This window comes from Neodiprion virginianus, chromosome 3 (assembly GCF_021901495.1).
Source record: "Neodiprion virginianus isolate iyNeoVirg1 chromosome 3, iyNeoVirg1.1, whole genome shotgun sequence".
Classification (NCBI taxonomy): domain Eukaryota; kingdom Metazoa; phylum Arthropoda; class Insecta; order Hymenoptera; family Diprionidae; genus Neodiprion; species Neodiprion virginianus.
Genome location: NC_060879.1, coordinates 29,257,124 through 29,265,462, shown reverse-complemented (window position 1 = coordinate 29,265,462; position 8,339 = coordinate 29,257,124). Strand labels below are relative to the sequence as shown.

The following is an 8,339-nucleotide window of genomic DNA, read 5'->3' as shown; positions in this document are numbered from 1 at the left end:
TCGAAAAAAGGGTTACAACTCGTTTTCAAACTAAAAATATGAAACGAAAACTATTTTTCACTTAAACTGTTTCACATACGAAAAATATTTCAAACGAATCGCTAGATATTACAGATGAAAAATGTGCATTTTGTCTAGTGGGAAGATTCACGTATTCAGATAATCTTCCTCCGTAATTAAATTTACAATATTTTGCAACAATTATAACAGCACCGTATCGAATGTCGAATAAATCAAACTCTTTTCGAAACATTCACTTGAAATTAAAATGCATTCATTTATTGTTTTTATCTGTCAAAAGTTGTGTTCATTAGTAGTTGAATGAGCTCAGTAAAAGAATATCAGAACCTATGTATTATATACATATATACATACTTCACCGGACTAATTACAGTTTGTCGAGATAACTTTTACGATCCATCCATCGCAGAGTGATGAAATCCTGTTACGATAATTATCGGTGATGTTGATAATAATAACAACAATAATAATATTAATAACCACAGCAGTAATAATAATGATAACAAAAATCACTTTTATTTCCCACCATACCCGGTAGAGTATGTCCCCAAAAGTGTCTGCATGAGACTTGTGGGGGGCAAAGTGCATTAGTGACCATCGTTATGCGGCTTTAGCCGTCTTGAGATTTTCAGTACAATATAACGTTATAAAAAAGAGTTGCCGCGATTATTTTGTTATAGATATCGCATAAGACTTGAATCCTGCAATTAAACGGCGAGTAATATGAAAGGAATGTAAAGGGAAGAAGGAAGGTTGAAAAATTCACTTCACTTTAGACTGTACATTATTACAGCTGCCTGGTCATGGTTTGAGTCAGTTGCCGCATCGCACGTGTAACGGACGCCACCCAAACTCTCGGCAGGTAGACATAGCTGGGGTTATACGTTAGGTTACACACATAGTTCGCAGAGCGATAGCCTGTGTAATTAGTTGCACGATGACAAACGCTGTTCGTTATCTTCGAGTATAAAAGGCCTGGGGGGTAGGTACTCTAATTGGAACATCGTGTATAATTAATGATTTTCGGTCCGACACGCCCTGGCGTTATACATACATTCATGCATACATGCATACATGCATACATACGTACGCGCACACGCCGTATGCCGGACGCAATTGTAACCGGGATCGGACAATAAGCTGCAGCTGGATCGAACGTGATCGCGTCCTTGCAGGATCTAATATTAAGTGGAAAACGACGCCGTTGCGAACATCGTGAGCTTCGAGCTTCCTTCGTTGCGTTTTTATAATACAGAATTTTGTTTTTCCTACGGTATTTTATTTTCACGTCTTAGTTGGGTTATTTACTTATTTATTGATTACTCGTTATCGTTTAAGTTTTTTTCTTTTTTTTTTTTTTTTTTTTTTTTTACCTGGATCTTCGTTTCGTTCTAGTATATTTCTCTCTGTCTTCTTCGTCACGATTTCGACTATAATCCGCTTCTCTCTCTCTTTCTCTTCCTTTCTTCGTTTTTCTTTTTTTTTTTTTAATAACAAACTTTTATACTTATTTATAAGTCGTTTAGTATGAAAATAATTTAGCACACTCTTCTGCGGCAGAAATTTCATAGCTGCCGTCCATACCGCTTAATACACACTAACTGGAAGCCCCATCCGGAACGTACGAATCATCTTCTGACAACGAACAACAGCGCGAGGGTGAGGAAGAGGAGGAGGACCGTCCAGATCCCTTGAACCCGTAGCGAGGCTGGTTCGCCAGAACCGTCCGATGGGTCTTGGGGCGTCCGCATCGAGACCAAAGTATAATCCCCGTCGGAATCTGGAAACAGATTTACAATATCGCTCTGACAATTCGAGGCATGAAAATTGAGGCGTGAAACCCGCCTGAAGTCCGCCCCCCTTATTTTCTCCCTTTTAAATTTCATATTACATCTCTCTCTCTCTCTCTCTCTCTCTCTCTCTCTCTCTCTCTCTCTCTCTCTCTCTCTCTCCCTCTCTCTCTCTCTTTCTCTCTCTCTCTCTCTCTCTCTCTCTCTTCAATGAAAACTCGACGAATGGTGCAGTTGCAGGGGATTTTACGACGTTCTACCTACTTTCGAAAATAATGGTGCGGGACATTCGGGCGAACGACTTGAGTACGCGGGGTTTGATCACGAAGAGCTATAGGTACCTATATGTATAATATATACGGAGCGGTATGAGCGGCATATTTTTATTACTCATGGTTTACGATTTCGGGCAGGACGTATGGCTCCTGCAGACGGTGCCCGGAGAGTCCTGCAGTTTCGGAATGCAAATTATTCGCAAGGACGCGCCATTGTCGCTAACGTCCAGCGGAAAACGCGCGATGCCGCTCGACAAGTGGACGGGGAAAAGTTGATTTTCTGGGCTGATATACCTCCGCCTAGTCAGTCGGTCTTACGGGGGAATCTTCCCACGGGAGAAGCTGACAGCCCGGAAACTGCGGCTTGCACCGCAATCACCAGGGCTGTGTTCAACGTGCTAGCGAAGGTCGGGTAAACCGAGGCAGTTTGGAAACTTGCTTAGAATCGTTTCATACACCGGCCTGCAAGCTTCGCACTGTGGTGACATTAAAAGTGACCCCTGCCATTAGCTCGCGTCCCGAGGCCCTTCAAAGACTCTGCAGTTCGAATGAATATTGTATAAGCGAGGTACAATATTGCTTCACATTTTAGTCTTATCGCTACCGAGTTATGGTCCTCTTGTGTACCATCGCAAACGCCACAGCTATAACTCGATTTCCTTCTTTCTTTCTCTCTTTCTTTCCTTTTGATCGTTCATTTATTTTCACTACGGTTTGTTGTTTCTCTTGGCAAATGGATTACCAGTAAAATTACCATTTCGATCATCAGAGAACGGTGGATATAGAAGAAATTTGGAAGATAAACGTTTGCGCGCGAAAAGCGTGAATTCTACTCCCCGGATCAATTATTACATTCCATAAACATACGCGGTCAAACGTAGAATTTCATTTTCCACGCATGAGTGGGTTTTTCTTTTTGTCTTCTTTCCTTCTCCGTCTGCCACACGTGTACTTTGAACTCGTTCGATTTTTAATCGGAACCTCAAATCGATCCCCGTTTCTTGCGAATTTTCCCAGAAACGGATTCCGCCGATAAATGAAGTACCCGAAGAAAGATTCTGCGCATTTACTCCCATCTCGTTATGCCTGGTTCTTCGTCCTTCTGACTGTTGTGGTTTTGCTTTCGCTTCGTGGCTTGCTGGCGATTCGTTTTATGTACGTAAGCCATTTTTATGCTACATGCACGTCCTTGCAAACAAATTGATCTATTTCTGCGCAAAGACAAATAGATCAACAGACGGATAGATAGACAGATACTCTCCGCTATTGACGAACCTTCCACGAAGGCTGGTCGACCGCGACCCGAGCACGAACAAACAGTCGTGAAATTTCTCACATCATTTCGCTGCATGTTCACCTTGTATTGCAGTAACTCTGTCCGAATATGGGTATGGACAAAAAAATGGTTCGAAATATTTTTACCGTGCACATTATAATTACGTGCAAAAATTGGTTGTACAGGGATGCGATTATAACGTCTATTTTTTACGGATGTCGTGTAAGCAACTTTATGCATAACCCGTCGTCCGCAATGTATGTTATAGGGCAGAGACCGTGACCGTAAGGAAAATTAAGGCATCAACTATTGTTTTGAGCGTTTTTTAGCTTCATATACACACAGGTGTGTACGAATAAGCTGGGTTTGTTCTGGAAATGAGCATATTTACTGATGTATTGATATTTTTTCTTGCGACTCGGCATTAAGCAGATCGACAAAGATTGCTAAATTGACAGTTTGCGTGGCTCGGAACCACCGAGCTTACGATAATATCCGTTAAAGTATATAATTATAACCATTATTGCGTGGAGTTCTACTAATAAAAGGTGATCTTAGCGGCGAGTTGGTCTTGCGTTCGTCCCTATCCCCAACGGGAAACGAGCAAACATTTGATCGAGTCATCGTTTTTCTTTCAAACTTGAAAAAGATCAACTCCGCTGGGAGCTTTCTTTGAAATTCCCTTCGACGCGAGAAAAAATATTGTGATTCAGAACGTTGACGAGTTTATTGAGAAATACGGAGTGAACTGTAACATTTAAAGAACAACAATGTACCCGAAGTAAAGATCCTTCTTCCGTGAACCCAAATGCAGTGTCTTTCATGCGAATTGGTAGGTGCTTAAAAAAACATACGGTAGAAACTTGCGTGTATTGTTGAAAATCTCAGTCTTATCGAATGAAAATTTGATATTGCCAGAGAAATATTTGCATTCAGGTTTGGTCAAAATTTGCATTTTGGAATATAAGGCACCGGTCTCTAAATGAAGGCTTAACGTGATGCGTGGAGAAAAAAAAAAAAAAATGAAAAATGAAAAAACCGCAGCAACAATTTTTCACACTCCTTTCCGAGGCATGCGGCATAGTTAAAAAATTCACCACATATTTCTACGTTTGTAATTTGCAAAAAATGTCATGTATGATTCGACTTCGCGGCTGTGGCGGCGCGAATATGAACGCTGCGACGTACGCCGGTGAGGTGACGAAGTGCCTGCGGAGAGTGGCAATGAGAAAAGGAAGTTTTAGAGCGTCGTCCCCCACCCCGAGCCCCGGCCTTCAAACTTTACTTCACAATCCTCATCTCGGGTGAAAAAATTGCGGCGAATTCGTTTGTTGAATTTATACACGGGCGGCCAAACGACTGTGAATTCTCATCTCGGTATAGCATGCGCATAAAATGGGGGAAAAATTAAACTTGAAAAACATAAGTCAGGCACTCGGTTATGGTCGTGATTCGTGAACGCAATATAACGTCCGAACACACAGAGACTCAAAAGCGAGAATCAAAACTGGAATTTATTCTTATCGGAAAGTGGAAAATTACTATCTAAGATTTGGCCTGCTATACCTTGCAGAAAAATGATAAGGTGCGTCGAAGCCCGAAGTTCATCGCTTCGATGATCCTGAGAGAATGTCACGCAAGCGGAAGCCGCATGTGTGTGTTCGGGTACGGCTGAAGGGAATTCGAGACCCGGAAAACATGCAAAAGTTGCGTTCTTATCAAAAGGTTGGAACATTTGCCGACGTGGTATGGATTTATTTCCCTTCTTCCATCTCTCTCTCTCTCTCTCTACGTCTGTCTCTATTTTTTTCTTTCTTCTTTTCTCTCCATCCGCCTCCCCGCGTCACTCCGCCACCCCTCTCTTTTATCTCGCTCCTTCCTTCTTACGCGTGCAAGACGCCATTTGTCTCAATTCTCACACCTCGTTCCGGAGGATTTCGTAGGACGTTGGTAATTCGAGCGAAGCCATTGATAGCGGGACCATCAGACCCTGTCGCGAATATTGATTAGTCAGAGTAAGTTTTTGTTTTTCTTTCTTGCAACTTTTTTTCTTCATCCCATGCAGTCTCGAAGCTCTCCGATCCTCGACATTGGTCCGGCGTGACAAACGTCCACCAGAGGCATTCTTCGCATCAGCCTGCCCAGTATGGAGAATTTTTAATAAAATTTATCTCCCGACGAGAGCGTTTCTGGGAAGACGAATTTTCAACGCATTCCCAGCTGATGCTACCATGGGTGAGTTTACCTCTGTGATCCACTCCGTATTTATATGAAATTCTTTCATCCGGCTTGAGTATTCAAATTACATCACAACATATCTCTCTGCTTTATTCTGCCGGGGATAAAAGCGAACGGAAGAACGTTGCCGGAATTCCGTGAATTCAAAGTCATCCTCACGCCGGCGCTAATAGTCCTTAATCCACGTATTGCGCTTCCTTCAATTTATCACCGATACGTCTCCTGGGCTATTTCTACCTCGCTTTTCTATCCTCGTGAAATACACTCACTCGTTGTACGCAGGTACTGTCGTTCGGACCGATTATTTTTGCATGGCTTGGAGAATCGAAGGGCGGAACGGTCAAATCTAGGATGCGCGTGTACGACTTTTGTCGGGCGAATGATATTCTCCTTATTTCAAGCTAAAAATAACTCACGCGAAGTATTTTTTGGTAGCACATTCACTGACTGAATGCTCGCACCGTAACCTGATTCTGCGTTTTGGCAAGGTTTTACATCTGGCATGGCACTGTGAATTCATCATGGAATCACGTATGCTAGGCGTAAAGCCCTGCGCGACTAACACTCAATCAATCCTAATAAAGCGAGATGAGCAATTTGTTGACGGTGCGTACTCAAAATAAAATGTTTTTTAAAAATAACACTCGAGTGGGTAATGAAGGATATTTTTTATGATAAGCTGCGATGTGTGAGTAAATACCTGTAATCAGCGGTATTGTGCAAATTTCGAGCTGTTGTGAATATGGTTTAATTAAATGAACCAACCTGATTCTCTCCATTCTTCTACCGCGTAGTCGATAGGCCGTTGACGCGAGTTTTTATTTCCATTTCTCCCTGCAAACACGCCACAGTCTCAGTGTAAATTATGTTCGAGGGAAAGAGACAAAAACTTTTCATGCAGGTCATCGTGCTGAAGCGAATTTTCGTCAACGTTAATTACACGCAGAAATTAAGGATTAAATTTCATAGCTGGGGTTGTTGCAGCGAATTTGTGAAATATTACGTATAATATATACATGTACTTGGGTGGAAAACCGTACGTGAATGAACATTGAATTCACTTTATTTAATAACGTGCACAAAGCTACCACCGTGAGACGTTAACGAGAATTATCCAATGTTTCTTGCAGAACATAACGGATACATTAAGACTGACGTAGCAGAAGATTTATTGTACGGAACAAGTTATATGAACGTGTATATGTGAAATACATGTATAAATGTTATATATACAGGAATACGGACGTGAAACACCGTGGTTAGGACAGAAAAATTACCGTTTTTTTTTATTGATGACGTCACGTGAGGGGAAACTTGCGTTGTCGTGGTGGAGGGGGCTGGAATCTCTGTAACAAACGATCCCATCGTACCGTTTCGCTGTTATTACTTTTTACCCGTAAATTCGGAGCCGCGTGTAAGCAATTCTACCGACTCAGGCCTCGCATGGATTTTAAAATCCAGCGATTATTGCAGGAAAAAAAATTAAATGGTAGGAAAATTGCGTGTATAAATACGTATTTTTTAGCAAAAGAAGAATTACATGTATCTGAGATGCGTCTTTGTGAAATTTCCGATAAATTCGAATGAGGAAATCTGAGAAATTGTAGAGGAAGTTGGAACGGAGTCAGACGACGACTTGAACGATAGGGTACCGTTTACCAAGCGGAGAAACTTTATCGTAACGATTCGTCAGTTAACCGCTTGCATCATTCTCCATTTCGTATAAGATAACGTGTTCCATGTTTTCTTGCTTTAACCCGCAGTTTGATCTTCGTTTCACGATATGTTTATATGTGATATATTTAAGTTATGACAACACTTATGGTATTTTATGTAAGAGAGAATGAAAAAAAATATGTATCGACAAACTCGTAAATCTACCAAACGTTATAAATAATTTACGTGACAAAGATCGAATCTGATTCCAGCTGTTCTGTTTGAAAAAAAAAAATTCAAATAACGATATAATTCATGTAAATTGACATATTCCAACGGATTGCGTGTAGAGTCGTAAATTATAATACAACTCAAACTGCGTATCGCAAAATATTCTCTTCTCGTAACGAAGTTCAGTGAAAACCTGAAAGTCAATAATAGCCTGAGTCATGATTGTTGAAGCAACCGTAACTAGAAAAGGTCCAATTTTCAAATCAGAAATTAATCTGAGCCGAAATTCATTCTGCTATCAATAGCAATGTTCTGAATGTATATTCTTGGCGAATGAGAAAGACTCCAGGCTGAAATAAATACACATCGCTTCAATTTACCCGTCATTTAGATTTGAGGGCGAACGAAAACGATGCTTGACCTCGAGGTTTGATCGATCTCGGCTAATTCCAAGGGTCAAGATTGCACGGGTACGGTGGTTCATTACCGCGGGCGGTCGATCGACGCGATTAGATTTCGTGTTACATTCACATCCGATTGCTGGTGCGGCAGTGTGATAAGAAAGAAATAACGAGAAAAGTAAAATGTTATTCTCCTGACGAATCGTGCGAATTGACTAACCGTCCAGTTTAATCACGCCGTCCGTTTCTCCCAATGAATTTTTCGCCACGCATTTATACGATCCAAAGTCCTTCGGATTGACGTTCCTTATCTTCAGCATCATGTACTTGTTGTAACCGCTGTCCGACGAGACAGCCTCGTGTTTGTCACCTGAAACAAGAAGGTTATCTAGGCCAATAGAAGAAAGGACGGCGGAGCTTCGGCTAGAATGGAATTCACAAACTGAGTTTC

At 41.4% G+C, this 8,339-nt stretch overlaps 1 protein-coding gene across 2 annotated transcripts in view; it reads right to left on the bottom strand.

The window, feature by feature from the left end:
- Positions 1 to 1,346: 1,346 nt before the first annotated feature.
- The window catches only part of LOC124300486 (lachesin-like), a 137,848-nt gene continuing 130,855 nt past the window's right edge, over positions 1,347 to 8,339 (bottom strand). For both annotated transcript variants that reach the window (XM_046754651.1, XM_046754652.1), the window contains exons 8-11: positions 8,109 to 8,258; positions 6,878 to 6,946; positions 6,366 to 6,434; positions 1,347 to 1,801 (exon numbers count right to left, since the gene is read on the bottom strand). In XM_046754651.1, the coding sequence (XP_046610607.1) occupies positions 1,650 to 1,801; positions 6,366 to 6,434; positions 6,878 to 6,946; positions 8,109 to 8,258 (440 nt within the window). In that variant the 3' untranslated portion in view covers positions 1,347 to 1,649. The remainder of the gene's footprint in view (positions 1,802 to 6,365; positions 6,435 to 6,877; positions 6,947 to 8,108; positions 8,259 to 8,339) is intronic.